The sequence below is a fragment of the Brachycentrus maculatus genome, unplaced genomic scaffold, assembly GCF_059751285.1.
Source record: "Brachycentrus maculatus isolate JH-2025_06_01 unplaced genomic scaffold, ASM5975128v1 h1tg000157l, whole genome shotgun sequence".
NCBI lineage: Eukaryota > Metazoa > Arthropoda > Insecta > Trichoptera > Brachycentridae > Brachycentrus > Brachycentrus maculatus.
The window spans coordinates 1,085,167-1,105,700 of record NW_028280910.1 but is presented as its reverse complement, the minus strand read 5'-3'; the positions used below and the strand labels follow the sequence as shown (position 1 = coordinate 1,105,700).

General features: G+C 32.6%; 1 protein-coding gene across 3 annotated transcripts in view; it reads right to left on the bottom strand.

Moving 5' to 3' along the window:
* Sema1a (semaphorin 1a) overlaps positions 1–20,534 on the bottom strand; it is a 615,492-nt gene that overhangs the window by 99,612 nt on the left and 495,346 nt on the right. For all 3 annotated transcript variants that reach the window (XM_088261512.1, XM_088261511.1, XM_088261513.1), the window contains exon 2: positions 2,849–2,945. In XM_088261512.1, the coding sequence (XP_088117638.1) occupies positions 2,849–2,945 (97 nt within the window). The remainder of the gene's footprint in view (positions 1–2,848; positions 2,946–20,534) is intronic.

Here is a 20,534-nt window from a genome sequence, read left to right as displayed (position 1 = left end):
TCATCTACAAAGTTTGTATTTTCATCTGTAAATAAGAACAACTGTAGTTGTCGAAACTAGTCGTGTTTATATTAATTAACTCAAAAGTTATCTCTTTTGCAGTTTTGATCATTATATAAAAAAAACAGCTCAAATATGATAAAAATGAACGATTATAAAAGTTGTTACTTTACGAGGAATAAACACATGAAATTCATTAATGACACATTTTACATGCACAAAATTCAAAAATGAATATACTCGTACCTATGTAAAGCTTTTTCTTTGCAAAAAATACGAAATACATGTAAAAAAAATGGAATCGATTTCTGGTACCAACGTGTACATGACTCCCCGATCCGAGGGCGGTACCGACTAGGCAGCTGATTGAGATTTACAGAAGAGATAGAGGAGAATCGGGGAGGGTTAGGTACATTGCGTCCGCCGTTAAATTGACGCTAATGGGAGCCAATCGGCGCTTCCAACGGAGATTTTTATTTGCCCGCAAACCTCTGATAAATATTGGATGAGCGAGGAATATTATTTACACTCGGATATCATTGCCTGAATCCCTCCTTGATGTAGAAATAGATTTATACAATAGATAAACCATATATATAGGATCTCTATGATACTTATTTTCCGATGGAATATTTTATATCCAATATTAATATTTTATTTATTTATGTACAACATTTTGAGTGTGTCCAAATACTTGTTCATAAAATCTGGATTATCTCCAATTACAGGAGTTATTTTATTTATGTGTGTGATAATAATCCAGGATTCGGACCTCACGTACTAATAAAAGAGTTTCTGCTTAGTAAAAAGCTTCTTTTAACCTCACCAATAGATGTCTCTAGTAATTCTTTTTCAGAATTTGCAAATCATATAACAAATACAAAGCACTCATTCCACTCTCATAAATTAAAATTATAACACCTTGTTCTACATAAAGGGCAAATTATGAATTATTAAGAAAATTTAGAAATCCAAAAAAACCTAAATTCTAATAATAATTTATTAAATAATATATTGTTTCAAAATTCTTCACCTTTGTTTTCCATTTTTCCTTTGTTTTCAAACTCCGCCCCTTGACTAACCCCCTTCCCCTAACTTTCCCCTCTCCTTATTTATAGAACAATTTTATATTTTCGTTATTATACAGACCTGAATGATGGAAGTTTAACTTCTGAAACATGTAGTCTTTAATAAAAACTCAAGTGGTATAAAACAAGTATTTTCTTTAATCATTGTAAAAAAGAACTCTTTTAATTTGAGATAATCCAGCTTTGGACACACTCAAAATGTTGTTAATATGTAAAAATTGTTGAATATTTACATAACTCAATATATATGACGTATTTTGTGCATTTGTATATTGTACTTGGGCACAAACATCTGTGTGCAAAATTGATCTTGGCACAGGTTGGAAATCCAAATAAGAAGAAAATTGTTTTTCAATTTTTCCACTCGAGTGATTTTGATAAAATGAACAATTTCCTGCAGTTTTCCTGGGCGAGGCGTGCCGCCATGCGATTGGGTTCGCCGACATATTGTGTAAAAGTGCACATAAATAAAGTGCATACACATAAATCCATATGAAAGGCATGAGCGGAAATCTTATTTATTTGCTGAAGGATGAGCGTGGACCGAATGGGGTCAAAATGCAATCTCTCAGATGAACGTGCGAGAAAACGATGTATAAAACATGTTCGAACGATGATATAAGGAAGGAATGCAAGGCTGAGATAAACATTATCTCATTGATTCATTCGGCAGTCACTCTGTGGTAATATATATTCATTTTTATTAATGTTTGGTGAATGGCAATATTTATTTTAATATATTGTAGTAGCCTCCGTAGTGTAATGGTCAGCACGCTCGGCTGCCGTTCTGGAGGTCCCGGGTTCGATTCCCAAGGGGGGTAAAATAAATATAAGTGATTTTTTCACTGTGATATTTATATATATAAATAAATACATATAAATATAAAGTTTTACATGGTAATACCACTCCCTTTTTTTGTCTTAATCCTGTGGATTGGTCTGCAGCAAAAAATGACATCTCCTTCGCCACTCCGGTCAATTTTGCGAAACCCTCTTTAGCTAACGTATAACGATCACTTTAGCCAGCCTATGACGGTCGTCAGCCCCCTAAATGCCCAGACTTCCATATTCTTCTTCATCTTTGATAAGATGTTAAAAAATAATATGAAAAATAACTCCTGTATTTGGAGAGTTTGTCCGCCTTCGTAGTGTAATGGTCAGCACGCTCAGCTACCGTTCTGGAGGTCCCGGGTTCGATTCCCAAGGGGGGTAAAACAAATATAAGTGATTTTTTTACTGTGATATTTATTCAAAATTACCATGGACTGGTACTTGAAGCGGAGGGCTGATCACCTTTCCTTCATGTATAAACGATCAAGATAACACTGCGTTTATATGACAAAGTGCCCTATGCACCATTTGGGTGAGGATAAGGGTTTTATTATTTATTATTATTGTAATATCCATCGAAACACGTGTCTAAATAGCTTTTTAGAAAAAGTGGTATTTAGTAAAATTTAAATTGAAAATAAACATTATCGAAAAAATTAAGACAGGCGTGTTGAGATTGTTTGAACATAAGGGCAAGGCAGTGAGGCAAGAACGATGAAACATAAAAAAGGAAAAAAAAGTCCTCAGGAGAAGCCCTTCGTCAGCATATATTCCGTTGCACTGTAAGAGGGTTCGGCATTTTGCGTCGTAGCTTGGTTCATGTTACCAATGTCCTTCGCTATTTTTATCACGTTATCATTTTAGCTAGGTTTGTAAATGAAGGGTTACTTAAAATAGGGTTGATATAAAAATTTAAGTGTTTTGCTTACCTTCCGCCAACGAGAAGGGAGTTTCCATCCCTTACGACTAATCGGAAATGATCTGTATGTGAGTCATTCCCGATGAACTTGAAAACCTCTTCAGCTCCTGAAAAAATTAAAACAACAAAATGAGCAACTGTAAAGCAAATAAAAATGCATGAAATAGTTTACCAACATTAAAATAATTTTAAACAAAAAAAATAGAAAAACAAAAATAAAACATGATCGAAGACATAGCCTAGGTGACGTTGTCCATGACAGAAGGACCTACAACCTGGGATGAAGAGAGCTGACCCCAGCAGTCTACAAAGAAGGTAAGAGGGGATGTAGCCAGGAAGAAGAAGAAAATGAAACATGAAAAGTTCTACACTTAAAACATGTTTTTATGTTTATATTATAAATGTATGAAACTTATATTTTTTCATTAATTGATTCGGCAGTCACTTTCTGTTTGAAAATGATGCGGAACGCATCGAAACACGTGTCACAGTAGATTTTAAGAATAAGTGGTATTTACTAAGTAAAACATTAATTGAAAATGGTTATATTTTTTCAATAACTCATTTATGTAGATGTAAGGAAAAAATCGTATTTTTAAAAATTGATATCTTTAAATTGATAATCAAGGATATTGAAGTCTGAGCATTTACACGGCTTAAGACCTTTATTATCATCTGGTTTCATGGATCACTTTGTACACTGAGTGGCATTCGCAATTCTTTCCATGATTGACAACCAAGTAGCTATTTTTTTTTTAACTCCTACATATATTATCAATCTTTACAATGATTAAAGAAAACACTTCGTTTTTTACCACTTAAGTTTTATTATAGACTACATGTTTCAGAAGTTAAACTTCCATCATTCAGGTCTGTATAATAACTATAGTAATTAGTAATTATACAGACCAGAATGATGGAAGTTTAACTTTTGAAACATATAGTCTATAATAAAACTCAAGTGGTAAAAAACGAAGTGTTTTCTTTAATCATTGTAACATGTCTTACCACAAAGTTAATGCCGAAACAATAAATAAAATATTATCAATCTCACGACACTGTACACGAGAGTTCACCAGAGCCATCTTTCGTGGGATTCATAGAGATTTATGTAGCAGAAACCCGTATATTTGGATTCTATCCCACCACTGATGGCTCTAGTGAACTCACATGTTCAGAGATCAATGATATATGCAGCAGTTCTAAAATTGTTATTAGTGTTCATGGGTAAAATGGTGGATGTGGCACGTGTATAAAGTGATCGCTTCGCCAGCCTATGATAGGTAATAAGCCCTGTAAAATCAGACCACCATATTCTTTTTCATCTTTGTTGAGATGACGAAAAAGTAAAAATAACTCCCAAGTGCAGAAATCCAGGTTTGTAAACAAATTTGGAAGCACTCAAAATGTTGTCTTTATTGAATGTCTAATTATGTTTTTTTTTATTATTATTTTTACTGTCCACGTATTAATATGATTTAATTAATGTAGATCGAAAAAAATCTTTTATATTTTCCTTAATATCATAAAATATATTTTTTTCTTCTATCTTTATCTCCTATTTTATCCTTAATTTATTGTTTAAACAATGTATTTTGTTTATTTATTTACTGATTTGTTTGATCATGCCCTAACAAGGCGAAACATTTGTCACATTATAATTTTTTATGTATTTTTGTTACTAAAATACAACTTAGTAGACTCAAAAAATCTGTGTTTGATTTAAAATTAATACATAAATGTACTTTGTTTGTTAGAACTAAAATCACTCGTAAACGAGTGGAAGCTTAAAATAAAATGTCCAATTATTTATAAATTATGTTTACGTGAGGCTTTAATTTAAAATACGTATTTTTAACACCATATTAATGACCTATTAGTACGGTCTTATGAAATGATCAAATAACACGAAGAACAAACTCGGTTTTGAAGGAACAAAAAAGGCAAGGGTTGTTTAAAAAAATATAAATAAAAACATTTTTAATGAGGGTAAAAATGGTTTATTATGTGATCAAAAATACCAAAATACCCAGTTGGTTATCATAATTTATATAATGAAAGTGGTCCCCACCATTTGGGTCGGGAAATTCAATATTTTTGCCAAAACTTTGAAATTACTTGTAAAGTTTCGTCTGTGTATTCCGCAGAAAGCGGCTGGAACCGAATTGAATAACGTATCGCCCCAAGTGCTTCCCGGGCCCAGAAGATATTTGGATGCCAAGACTTTACTTTTTGCGGTCAGACACACACACACACATTGCTCACTCCTTTCAACAACGGCATATATCAAAAATCATAATCGTCAGAATGACCAGAAAATGTACTATATCCCAGCAAAAGCGGCAATTTTTTAAATTAATATTTACACGCTATAGGGCAGAAAGTGTTGTTTTTACATTTTGAATTACATTTAAATTAAATCATATTAAAATGTGGAAAGTAAATTAAATGTAACGATGAAATGTGGATGATATTGCTCACTCCTTTCAACAACGTCACATATCAAAAATCGTAAATTTTCAGTTGTGCATGTTTTCAGAATGACCAGAAAATGTACTATATCCCAGCAAAAGCGGCAATTTTTTAGTCAATATTTACACGCTACAGATAAAATATTTTTTTTTGTTGTTTTATTTTACAAAATTATCACAACAGCCAGTTGTACTGTCAGTTTAGATTCTTGTATCACTTATCGATTAAAACAACTGTAGTTTTCGAAACTAGTCGTGTGCAATGAAATAAAACTCAATAAATGGTATTAAACAAATGTTTAACTTTTAAAGTAATAAAATATTTCAGTCAGTTAAATTTTGTTTTGAGTTTATTTGCTCTAACTGATTTCAGAGCACCATTCTTACGATTTTTTAAATTGTTTTTTGTTATTGTTGTTGAAAAAAACTGTTTGTCCTTTTCGTCAAAGGATATTTTCCTCAGTTTAATTAATATAAGAATATAATCTAAAACACGAATGTATTTCAGCAGACAAAGGGTCTGAAAGAGTAAGAAGAAGTCTTCCTTCTAAACGGGATTATCCTTAGCATACATATAATAAACATTCCCGTGAAAAATGACACGATATTCTATGGAAAAATCGGCCGACTACCCTAAGCATTATTTATGGCGCCCATTCCGCTGTATCCTTGTTATTTCTGTTTCAAGATAACAACACAGTTATCGATCAAGTCGGGATGTATGACAGTCGAGAGATATATTTCCAGAGGAGAGAAATGGGATATATATTCAAGAGGGGCTCAGGAAACGCCCGAGTATGGGTCACAGCTTGTGTCGGAGCTTCGGGCCTGCCAATTATTCTATCGCGGATGACTTGGAAGCCTACTTACTATACGGTAATTTATATAACACGTGAGCCTTAAAGGCTTGCACACTTTACCTTAACTTTTATTATTATTATTGTTTATTTTTTATTCTAATTTTTAAATATTTTTTCACTCACTCATTGGCGAGTGATTTCGACTCTTACAGACAAAATGCATTCAAATATTAAAAAAAATATAAAAAAAATAGAGAAAGGAGAAAATATAAAAAAAATGAATATAATATAAATTAAATTATATTAAAATGTGAAAAGTAAATTAAATGTAACAATGCAATGTGGATCATATCGCTCACTCTTTTCAACAACGTCAAATATCAAAAATCGTCAATTTTCAGTTGTGGCATGTTTTCGGAATGCCCAGAAAATGTACTATATCCCAGCAAAAGCGTCATATTTTAAACTTAATATTTACCCGCTACAGGGCAGAAAATGTTGTTTTTGCATTTTGAAGAAAATGTATTGTTTTAAATAAACTAAATATTTTTTAAATTGAGAAAAAACATTCAGGTGTAACCTTAAAAGATCTGTTGCACAGTAAAAAGTTCAATAAGTAGCTGGATATTTGTTTTTAATACATTTGATTTTATTTTTAAACATTAAAAACGATCTCCTGAAAAATCTAATTTTTTGATTTATGACGTTATTAAAAGGAGTGAGCGATATATGAAACATATAATTATATGTACGTGGAATAAAGATAATATAATTAATAATAATTAAATAAATAATAATGGATATATTTATATTTTTGTAAATTAAAAATGGATAGATTTTATCACAAAGTGACAGCCGAATTAGTCAATGAAATCATATAAATTAAGTATCATTACTATAATAGTAATACTATATATTTAAACAATGTGATAAATTTTGTATTAATTTGTAAAGCGGAAGCTAAACTGCCAGTACACAATGGAATTCTGGTTCCAACCCTTATGTATGGAAGCGAAGCATGGAGATGGCAAAAGAAGGATGAAAGCAGACTGAATGCAGTCGAAATGCGATCCCTCAGACGAATGTGTGGCAAAACGATGTTTGATAGATGTTCGAATGATGAAATAAGGAAAGAATGTAAGGCTGAGATAAGCATTATCGATAAAATTAAGAAAGGTGTGTTGAGATGGGATGGACATGTGGAGCGTATGAGTGAAGAAAGAACGGTTAAACAAATTTATGAGGCGAATGTAGTTGGAAAAAGAAGCAGAGGACGACCGAGGAAAACTTGGCACAATCAGGTATGTCAAATACTTGAAAGCGGCCGGGTCAGGAGTCGTAATAATCGTCGGGTATGTATGAGGAGATGCATGAATGTAGAAGAGGCAAAGAATGTTTGCAAGGACAGAGTGGTGTGGCGTTCGATTCTCTCTGCCTACCCCTGCGGGGAAGCGGCGTGATGGTTAGTTAGTTAGTTAGTTTAAATTTTGTTGAAATTGGCTGAGGCCGTTGATAAAATAATAAATACATAATAATAAAAAAAAATCAGTCAAGCGACCTTGAGGAAGTAAATGACGAAAATGACGCTATATAAATCATCCAAAAATATAATTATTAATATTTTTCTATTTCCCAGGGGGTGGGGTCAAATAAATATGAGTAATTTTTTCACTATAATATTTATTCAATATTATCCTGGACTGGTACCTGAAGCGGAGGGCTGATCACCTTGCTTTTATATAATAAACGATCAAGTGAACATTGCATCGATTTGATGCAGTGCCCCATACACCATTAGGGTGCGGAAATGGTTTGAAAAAGAAGATTACTGTTATTATTAAGTTTAAAGGGAAAATTCGCATACGTCACAGTTAGGGGAAAGGGGGGAGCATTGAGTCATTGGCCAAGATCGGATGGCTTGTTTATTTTTACGACGTCACTACGGGCCGCATAGCCAAGTGCGGAGCAAGCTTGCCTCTCCATCCGGCAATATATATCCGGAGTGCCCAAACCGCCCGCTGATTTATACCGGGCCGGGTAAGGGGTGTGTGTTTTTGCCGACGTTTTGTGTAAATTTGTTTTCATGGAGAGGTAATAAGAGCCGAATTTGAATGTCGGCCGCACACACGACGACACTTTATGCCGCCCGGACTCATACATAAAGAAATTGCCTCTTCTTTTATTGCGGTCTTCGTAATATTAGATCATTGATTTTTTATTTATGACGTCGCTTGAATAAATGTTTCTTTTGTTTTTAAAGCATTTTTGGGAGAAAATGGTTTACGTTATTATTTGTCTGATTTGATAGAATTGATTTCCGGAAAACAAAAGCTTTGCTATGATTTTTCAATGAAAATTCTTCTTTTTCTTGGTGTCGGCTATGTGGGTTGGTTTTAAGAGGATTAGCCTCCTGCGATGTCAATTCCCAGTTGTCAATCCATCACTTTGGTGGTCTTCCCGGGAGTGGTCTGTCTACCTTGGGTTTGGCCATGCGATGAGACAAATTTATGAGGCGAATGTGGTTGGTAAAAGAACAAAGGAAGACTAAGGTTAAAAATGACATGATCAAGTATTTCAAATTCTTAAAATGCTTAGGTCAAGAGTGAGAATAATCAGCGGGTATGTACCTACGAGAAGATGAATGAATGTGGAAAAGGGGAGGATGGTTGGCAATGACAGACTGGTGTGACGTCCTATTTTCTCTACATACCCCTGCGGAAGCGGCGTGATGGTTATTTAGTTTTAGAACCAGAAAACATTGCGCCTAAATGTATGCAATGTACAGTGCACGTTTAAGTCAAACAAAATCTACATCTACAGTATATTTCATATAGGCAGAAAAACAGCGCCTATCCTAACTTACCCCCGTGATATATAAAAACGCAACCAGCACTTTCCCTACCTTACTAAGTCATACCAGCTTACCTTACTACCTATCTTTACTGCCTACCCTAATTAATTATCTATGCACGCCACTGCATGCATCATAAATATATAAGTCAGTGGCGGTATTGCAATACAAAGATAACGCTTCAAGTAGGGGTAAATGTACATAATTGTAAGTTTCACTATCACGTCACTTTACAAGTAAGGATTTAAATAAAAATTGTTTACAAAAATAATTAAACACTCACTTACTATTAAGCCACATCCCAAGTAAGAATTTAAAGAAAAATTGTTTATAAAAAAAATTAAAAACTGACTATCACGCTACTTCCCAAGAGAGGATTTTAATAAAAATTGCCTATAAAAATAATTTAAAACTATCACGTCACTTCCCATGTAATGGTTAGTCAGTTTTTAATTACTTTTACAAACAATTTTTATTTTAATTCTATACTATAAGCACTAGTTTTCCGTTGTGTCCTCCCAATCGAGCTTGCCCGGACATACTTTTATTAACTGCTAAATTCCTCATTAACCGGTAAGCAGGAACATATTGGTTTCCTCATTTATACCTCAATTCCGTTGTACCATTTCGCCCGGCCCTCCCCCCTGGCCGGTACGGGCGACAAAAGCGTACTAATGAGCCGGCTCCCATTATTTCCCACTCACTATGTAGAAATAGCACTACAGAACACACAAAGCACGACAACTTACACAATCCAGTCTACTCTCAAGTACTCGGTGATTAAAAAATACTGCAGTCGCTTGAATACTATACAAAAGTAATTAGAATATCATAATTAAAATACAACTTTGATTTTATTGTTTATTTTTTTAGCCCTTATCAGCAGCAGATAGTGCATAGGGCACTGTATCATGTAAACGCAGTGCTATCTTGATCATTAACACACGAAGGAAAGGTGATCAGCCCTCTGCTTCAGTTACCAGAGTAATATGGAATTAAGTTTAGAGTGAAAAACACACTGATATTCATTTGACCCCCCGGGACCTCCAGTATGGTAGCCCAGCGTGTTGACCATTACACTACGGAGGAGGACTTTTTTTTAAAATCACCATAAATTACTTTAATACTTTTATTAATTGATTCGGCAGTAGCTTTGTGGTCAAATCTATCCATTTTTAATTAAAGTTTTACTTACTACGGTGTTTGAAAATGATGCGGAATGCATCGAAACACGTATCACAGTAGATTTTAAGAAAAAGTGGTTTTTACTAAGTAAAACTTAAATTAAAAACTGATTAACATTCTTGAATTATTAATCAGTGATCAGTTAAGTATAAATTAGTCTTGAAAAAGAAGCGGTTAGCTTTGAAACCGGTAGACATTATAATAAGTTATAATAAAATATTCATGGTGCTTTTAAAACATTGTTATATTTTAATAATAAAATGGAAAAGCATAAAGTTATTGCTTCAAATGTGAATTATAATTTGTGTGAGTTCATTTGAGAATAAATTTAAGGCATGTAAAAATGAAAAATACTGCCAGTTCAAAGGAAAGCCAATCTTATTAATGTTTTTCTTAAAATTTATTGATTGAGTGTATTATTTAGGATTTGCCACAACAATGCGACGTCGTCCATGTTGAACATATCATATTTAAAAAAAAAACGTCACAAGCTTCAATATTTACACTACCCTGTTTCGTAATGTAAACAGTGAACCGTGACACGTGACACTCTCACTTCAATATCTTTATCAATCCTTCTTTTAATTTGATTTATTATTATAAATATATTAACATTTAATGACAGTTAAGAATTTTGGGTAATCAAATCTGATCAAAAGTAAAAATCAGGTTTTGAGGCATTTTGCAGTATGTAAAATAATACGGGTTTCGTTCTTGCATACAAATAAAAGGCTCCCTGATAAATAGGAGTTTTTTTCAATCCAATCAAAAATGGCTGTTGTAAACGATTCTGAAAAATCATGAGATTGATCATATGATCTTTATAGATTATTAAAAAAAACTTGTATAATACCACTTAATGAGTTTTATTTCTTTAGAAACGACTAGTTTCCAAAACTACAGATGTTTTTATATACAGGTGAAAAGTAAAACTAACTTTACTTTTACTAGTCGTGTGTAATGAAATAAAACTCATTAAGTGGTATTTTCTACTTTAAAAAAAATAAACATATCATTCCACAAAGTTAATGTCGAATCAATAAATAATAAATTATTTATAGATTAATAGATAAACCCATTTAAATTTATATATTAAATGTTAAAATCAAACACTGATTTCTTGTGTCTGCTTAATTGTATTTTATTGTTAAAGAACACATAAAAATATGTTTTTTACAGTTGTTTCGCCTTGTTATGGAATTTTCAAACGAATGTTATTTATATGCGTCTTTTAACAATAAAATACAATGAAGTAGACTCAAAATTAGTTTTTTTACATTTAAAATATTAAATAATACATTGATCATATATATTTATGACTTCCAAAATTGAGTAATATGGAAAATTTACTAACATTACTAATATCAATTAATATGGTTTTCAATCATGGGTAAAATGGTGAATGTTACACGTGTAAAATGGTGAATGTTCGGATCATGTTTGACCTACTAGTGAGAAAAAACAAATAACTCTAATTATTTTCTGATGACAAAGTTTGTAACCAGTCGGTAGTAGGAATGGTGACGTATACACATTATATTCCGGTAATAAATAGAGGCGCAGAGTTACATGGGAGCCGAAGGGAAAGGGTTGGTGAATCAGAAATGATTTCAAAGGTTCGTTTCTCGGGCAGACGAAGGTGCGTCCGCGGTTCGCTATGGAACCGCACATCGTGGGGGGATGACAGGTGAGATAATTCACCCTGTGTATAGGGGTAGGCACCCCGTCTGCCGAATTATACATAAATATAAATATAATAAATACTTGGTCAGGTCAGACGGAATAATTGGTAGGTATGAAAGAGAAGACGTATGAATGTGAGAGAGTGCGCAGACAGATTGGCCCATAAAACTGTATTTTATCGCTACAAAATGAACGACCAAAATCGAGCGTGAATGTTAGGGATCTGGGCGTTACGTTTGTGAGCACCCTGACATTTCACCACCGCATAGAGGCGGTCAATAGTAATGCATTGAAAATGCTAGGATTTGTTCTGCGTACTGCCAGAGTTTTCGAAAATACCCGCGTGCTGAGAACTCTTTATAACTCCTTGGTGCGAAGTAGACTCGAGAGTGGCTAGATGATTTGGGGGCCACACGAGTTTAAGTACTCTCTTATGGTAGAGAAAATCCAAAGAAGTTTCTGAGGTATCTCTACATGAGAGAGTACGGCTATTATCCTTGGCTCTACCCTACCGAATATCTCCAGAGTATGCTTGGCTACAATAGTTGAAAGACTAGAAAGAATGTGTATTTGATTACGCATTTTTTTTCGATTGTTGCGCGGTATGGTCGATAATCCTGAAATTATCCGGAGCATTGATCTGTATGTTCCCGATAGTTACCTAAGACAACGTCGGTATAGATTGTTTCACATTACTATATATAGGACCAACCTGCCGATGGTTATGACTATAGGAAGAGCTACTGCTATGTTGAATCTATTCCATGTGTCTGAAGGAGTTTTTGGAAGCGGGATTCTTCTACACCTTTAGCAATAGTATTCTTGCCTTTTTTTAAAAATTTTTGTCAATGTATACTCTTTAAATTTTAGTTTGTAATGCGTACGTTAATTGTAAATAGATAAATTTAAATTGAAAGGTTAAGTGGTCAGGTCAGTTGGAATAATTGGAGGATATGAATGAGAAGATGTATGAATGTGAGAGAGCGCGCAGACAAATTTGTGTGGCGTTCTATCTCTCTGCCCTACCCCTGCGGGAAGCGGTGTGATAATTAGTTGGTTATTTTTTTTATATAAAAAAATGAATAACTCGAATTACGTTCTCTCAGACGAATGTGCGGAAAAACGTTGATGGATGTTCGAACGCTGATTTTAATAAAATTAAGGCATAAAAACAAGATTTCAATTAAAACACATAATAATAAAACATATAATCATAATGACATGGATAGTTTAAAAAATAATTCATTAGTTGCCTAAGAAAATTCTCCCTGCCTATTATATTCATAGATTTTAAGCATATTCAGTTTATATATCTTAAAAATGATAGGGAATGTATATTGTAAATAATAAATGAATAAGGTTGACCCCAAAAACCAATAGAACATATACAATACAATACATACAATGGATTCAATATCTTAATTCAATCAAGATTTGTCACATAGCTCATTTATTTGTCTTATTAGTCTTGTCATATTTTCTAAATATGACATCACTAAATCTGATAGATCATTATGTCCTATTGCCTCATCAATTTTTGTCAACTACATACCTTCTTTTGCACATTCTGTTTCCAATTTAAATCTTTCTTTTTTTAATAATTTGACATATCCGCACTAAATAAGGGACTTCTCGTCACATTCACAAAAAGAGGTATTTTTAAGATTTTTGTTTAAAAGTATTTCATTTATTTATCAAACCCTTATCCGCACCCCAATGGTGCATAAGACACTACTGGCACTTTCTTCCTTCTTCTTTTTCTAACCCTTATTCGCACCCCAATGATGCATAGGGCACTGCATCATATAAACGCAGTGTTATCTTGATCGTTAACACTTGAAGGAAAGGTGATCAGCCTTCTGCACCAGGAACCAGTCCAGGGTAATATTGAACAAATTTTAGAGTAAAAAAATCACTTTAATTTATTTTACCCCTCCTGGGAATCGAACCCGGGACCTCTAAAACGGTAGCCGAGCGTGCTGACCATTTCACTACGGAGGCGGATATACATACCTTCTTTCGCACATTTTGATTCGAAATTGAATCTTTCTTTTTAAAAAATTGTATTTTTTTTTTTGAATTACCTAACGTCCAAGTGACTCTGAAATCTAGCTACGGCTTATGCAACACCGTTTATCATGTCCCTACTCAGGCTTCAACTTTATGAGTTTCATAGCCTATGCCTACTTGTGAGTGGATTTACTCTTTATGTTTAAAGTTACTATAATTTCATGTAATTCATGAGTGAAAATTCTAGGCAAAAACACTCGCTAAAAAAGTTGTAGATATCCACACTAAATGAAAAACACCTTGTGATGACTTCTCATCACATTCGCAAAAAGAGGTATTTTAATTGTTTTAAAAACATAATAAATATAAACATACAACATTTTGAGTGTGTCCAAATACTTGTTCACAAAATCTGGATTATCTCCAATTACAGGAGTTATTTTCATATTATTTTTTGACATCTCATCAAAATGAAGAAGAATATGGAAGTCTGGGCATTTACGGGGCTTACGACCGTCATAGGCTGGTTTGAGTGATCACTTTACACACGTGTAACATTCACCAATTCTACCCATTATAATATAAGAGTTTCTGCTTAGTAAAAAGCTTCTTTACATCTCACCAATCGATGTCTCTAGTGAAGTTTTAGTGATTCATGAACAAGGTTTCTAAATTGGTTCATATATATAGAACTTCCAAGAATTTGAGTAGTGTGGTTGTCAATAATGGGTAGAATTGGTGAATGTTACACGTGTGTAAAGTGATCACTCAAACCAGCCTATGACGGTCGTAAGCCCCGTAAATGCACAGACTTCCATATTCTTCTTCATCTTTGATGAGATGTCAAAAAATAATAAAAACATAAATATAAATATATATATATATATATATATATATATATATATATATATATATATATATATATATATATATATATATATATATATATATATATATATATATATATATATATATATATATATATATATATATATATATATATATATATATATATATATATATATATATATATATATATATATACATATATATATATATACATATATATATAAATATATATATATATAAATATATATATTTTGAGTATATATATTTAGAACTTCCAAGAATTTGAGTAGTGTGGTTGTCAATGATGGGTAGAATTGATGAATGTTACACGTGTGTAAAGTGATCACTTAAACCAGCCTATGACGGTCGTCAGCCCCGTAAATGCCCAGACTTCCATATTCTTCTTCATCTTTGATGAGATATCAAATATATATATATATATATATATATATATATATATATATATATATATATATATATATATATATATATATATATATATATATATATATATATATATATATAAATATATGTATACATACATACATACGGTGAAATTTTTAATGTCTGAAAGAACAAATAAAATTTTCTTCGACTTGTTTTAAATCTCCCCAAACGCCCCATAATAATAAATTACACGGCTTAAAAATTTATCTCGATAAATTCTCTCGAGTTTTAAAAAATCTCAATTACTTAAAACGGGAGGTGACACCGCTCCGTGGAACTGACAACACGAACTAAAATTACTGGCAACATTAAGAGCCTCCACCCTTTGTTCCCCCTTCGTCCCCTCTCGCCCCCCGCCTTAGAAATGAGTGCCCTAGTTTTTGTGACATTTAGCTTCTCCGGGGGTAGGTAATTGGTACGAGGCAGATGGTTACTTTCTTGACAGAACATCCTTTAATGATCTCGGTACTTATTTATAAATGTAACTTTTCCCCCGCTTAATAAATTCATTTTCAAATTTGTGTTTGCAAAATTGAACTGATTTCAAATCATTTTTGCAATTTAAAAAAAATGTGCAAACACATATCGCTCACTCCTTTCAAGAACGTCATAAATCAAAATACTTCATTTTTCAGGAGAACGTTTTTAAAGTTTCAAAATATAACACAATATATTAAAAATAAATATCAATCCTCTTATTGAACTTTTTACTGTGCAACAGATCTTTTAAGGTAAAACCTGAATGTTTTATCTGCATTTGAAAAATATTTAGTATATTTCAAAAAATAATTAAACAATACCTTTTCTTCAAAATACAAAAACAACATTTTCTGCCCTGTAGCGGGTAAATATAAAGTAAAAAAAATGCCGCTTTTGCTACGATATAGTACATTTTTTGGGCATTCTGAAAACATATCCAACTGAAAATTGAAGATTTTTGATTTATGACGTTCTTGAAAGGAGTGAGCGATATGAAACAAATCCTCCTTTTTCAAGAAGGAGATAACCACATTCTCGTAGACTTTATGCATAAAATGGATCCATTTTTACGTTTTGAGGAATAACCCGCAAAGTCTCTACTTTTAGAGGCTTGTCAGGAAGGATGGTAAGGATAGGGGTGATAAATGTGAAAGAATACATCAGAAACACCCAGACCAATTGAAAATTTATTTTGAAATTGGCGGAAATCGAGCCCGCGAAGCCAGTTTTGCAGTCGAGCGTCAGCCTAACTACGCCACGACGCTTGTCTTATATATATATATTTTTTTTTTTTCGCCCTAAGTGGGACTATACATATGTGTTCAAAATCCGCTAGATCCATGCAAGTCGATTTTCCAAAAAATGCAAAATTCTCCGAGTAACATTTATGTTTGAAAGATTTGTCTATCTTTAGATAAATGAAAATATAAAATATTATGAAAAAGAGAATATTGCAATTTAATTTTTTTCAGTATTTAAAAAAAAGCACGAGACACAAACCGATAAGGACGCCATCTTAATTTTTGACCTGTCCCCGCTCTCTGATTGGCCGATATGGGTCAGAAGGCAAGTTCCATGAATCTAGCGGAATTTCAAATACAACGCTGTTTTAAAGGATTTTTAGCAGGGTTTTCAAGTATTTAAGTATTTTAAATAATTAAGAAAACCCACAATTGGCCTTCCGATACAGTATTAATATTAAAATATTATAAAATTGGATCTGGCGGATTTTTAAAGTAGGCGACACAAATAATATATTGTAAAATGCGCATGGTTTGAAGAAAAGTTAATATTTATGTTCCTGAAAAAATTGCCACGGAGAAAAATGAAGGAACGTTTACAGAATCGAATACGAAACAAATGATCGCAATCATTTTCCTACTTTCAGAATCGTTCGTAAAACGAATATGGGGAAAGTTGGCAAATGAACGTCGATTCGTTTCGTACGAGCTATTAAAGTTTCATACAGTCCTCTGGGTCGGTTTTAATTAAAATTCCATTTCTGCCTACAGTGGTCGCATGGGGAATTCGAGGACATCGAGATCAGGCGCAGGGAGATGGTGTAACTTTGACAACGCAGTTTCAATTACGTGGAATAAAAATCCATCGGTGTGTCGCGATTCAGAAAGAAAATAAATAAGCTGAATTACAAAAACCGTCTCATATCGCTCACTCCTTTCAATACGGGTTGTATAAAAAAACTTGATTTTGCAGGAGATCGTTTTTAATGTTTAAAAATATAATCAAATGTTTTCAAAATAAATATCACGCCACTTATTGAACTTTTTACTGTGCAACAGATCTTTTTTGGTAAAACCTGAAGGTTTTTTCTCCATTTGAAAAATATTTAGTATATTTAAAAAAAATATTAAACAATACCTTTTTATCAAAAAAGAAAAACAACAATTTCTGCCTTGTAGCGGGTAAATATTAAGTAAAAAATATGCCGCTTTTGCTGGGATATAGTACATTTTCTAGGCATTCCGAAAACATACACATCTGAAAATTGACGATTTTTGATATATGACGTTGTTGAAAGGAGAAAATAGCTTTTTGGAAAATTTAAAGCATTATTAACTTTGTGGTTTGGTAATACAACACTCTTCTTATCGTTCATCGTACACTTTGTGTTATACCAATTAAAAAGTAGTAACCTTTAAAGTGGTATTACACAAAACGAAGAATAAATGATAAGGAGAGTGTTAGATTTTACTTTACCTATGCAAGTAACACATTTAAAAACGTTAATCTCACATTTTCTAAGAGTTGAATAATTTTTTCATGGATCTATTTTTTATCGAAAAAATACTGCATTGAAGTTTGAGAACCAGTTGTGTGCGAAACTAATTCCCTTAGCTAGTCAATTCTACTGCAGATCTAATTCTAGTGCATGTACGGTGAAGGCTATATCGTGGGTTGGTGCGAACTGAGAACTATCGGAAAAATGGAGATGATATAGCAAATATAAATGATAAGATTGCCTAGCAACGAAAGTCATACTAACTTGCTTAAAGAACATTGTGATTTAATTTGAATCATAAATAAATTAAAATTAAGTATTATTTTTTGACATCTCATCAAAGATGAAGAAGAATATGGAAGTTTGGGCATTTACGGGGCTGACGCCCGTCATAGGCTGGTTTAAGTGATCATTTTACATACGTGTAACATTCACCAATTCTACCCATTATTGACAACCACCACACTACTTGAATTCTTGGAAGTTCTCTAGTGAAGTTCTAGTGATTCAAGAACAAGGTTTCTAAATTGGTTCATATATATAGAACTTCCAAGAATTAAAGTAGTGTGGTTGTCAATAATGGGTAGAATTGGTGAATGTTACACGTGTGTAAAGTGATCACTTAAACCAGCCTATGACGGTCGTCAGCCCCGTAAATGCCCAGACTTCCATATTCTTCTTCATCTTTGATGAGATGTCAAAAAATAATATGAAAATAACTCCTGCAATTGGAGATAATCCAGATTTTGTGAACAAGTATTTGGACACTCTCAAAATGTTGTAAAATTAAGTAATCTATAACAATTTAAAAATTAAAATAACCGAATTAAGAAAATAAAAATATTTGTGCACGAAATCAAAAATTCAAAATTTCGAAGCAATTCATGAATTACTTACGGTTGTTTGAGAATTTTAACAAAAATACATTTACATTTTATTTAAATGTTATACACAAATTTCACAAAAAAAATACTTTTTGATGTTTGCCTTACTGAAATATGGGTTGATCAATTGATTATAACATGGCTTTGGTTTAATTTCAGTTAGTTGTAAAAAAAATATCTATATATTCGTCAAATTCTATATATCTCGGAACAGATTAATGACAAACATCGAGGCTCCATTGTTATATATTATATGAAATATTCCCATTTTTGTATATCCAACACATATTCTGGAATAATGGTAAGTTTGATATCAATATCTTCATCCTTGCATAAATTATTTGATAACATATATTGGAAACAAAAGGAAAACGCACATTATATTTTTACGACAAAGCATAAAACCGTGAACTGTGCTGGCGGATATAATATTATATACGTATAATTCTGATGTGTTGTCGGATAGAGCAGTTTTTCGTCTCAATTCACCCGAGGCGAGTTTAACAGAACTTACTATCCTGATGGCAAAATACCGAATTCAATTATTTTTATCTCCGAATCCGTCTTATTCCGTCTCGCACAATATTTCCAAACAAATTTCCATTTTCTTTAATGCTTCGTTGGCAGCCAAGCGGCTGTTAGGGCGGTTCTCACTCGCAGCGAATTTTAATTTCCTGCCTGCAGTTGTGCAAATTTCTGCACTTAAATCCTCTCCTTCCGTTATCTGATCCTTCCTTCTCGTCTTTTCAACTCCAGAGCCTCCCTCATAACCATATTTTACTCATCCTTGATCCTGCCTTCCTATCCCAGTTCTCGAACTAAAATTGAGAAACTTTTTATAAATCTTTTTTATGTCTGAATTCTTTCTCCCGTTTACTTTTTTAAGTTTTGTTTTTTTTTTCTTCTTCAGGTACATCGAGCCGGCGATTATAATAAACAGACAACACGAAGCCTTTCTTTTCCTTTGGTAACTTTTATAAATTGAAGTTATTTTCACAAAGTTCTCTTTTAAACTCTTCGTAATTAAAATATGTGCATTTATTAATTTTATTTCAACACAACTTTGAAGATTAGCATCCAACTCATGAGATTAACGTGAAGAACAGTTTGAAAATATTCCAAAAAGTATAACTAAAAAATATATATATTTGGAGATATACTTGAGGCCATGTCGTTTATAAAAAGCACTATTTTACTATTCCTAATGTTTAAAAAAAAATCTTTTACAAATATAATTTGTCAAGGATACAAGGCTATGGTAATTTACTAGATAAACGATAGTTTGACCTACATGGATAAGATAGATTATAGCGGGTAAAAATTATAATTTATCAATGGAATTATAATTTATCAACGGAATTTCTGAACGCAAAATTACAATTTCAAATAAGTATTTTTCGCTATTGAAAATGATCAATTGCTTACAGTTATTCAATCATATAATTCGTAGTATTTTAAGGGTGTTTAAATTCTTGTTCACAAATCACGGTTTCTGCGTAGTATGTTAAATAATTCATGAAGGATTTGGCGTATTAAAAAAAAAGAAAGCGTCTCTGCTAAATAATAATCAACTATAGATACTGCCGCGATCTCACACACGAAGCAACGTGTGAATTTGAAGGATTTTTTTCTTCTTCTTCTTTCTGTGCCACTTCTAACGAAGATCGGCGATCTTCATGGCTATCTTCACTTTAGGTACTGCAGCTCGGAACAGAGATTTGGTGCTTCTGCCAAATTCTGAGATTTGGTGCTTCTGAAGGATTTTACTAACATTTAATAATGTAATATATAAAAAAT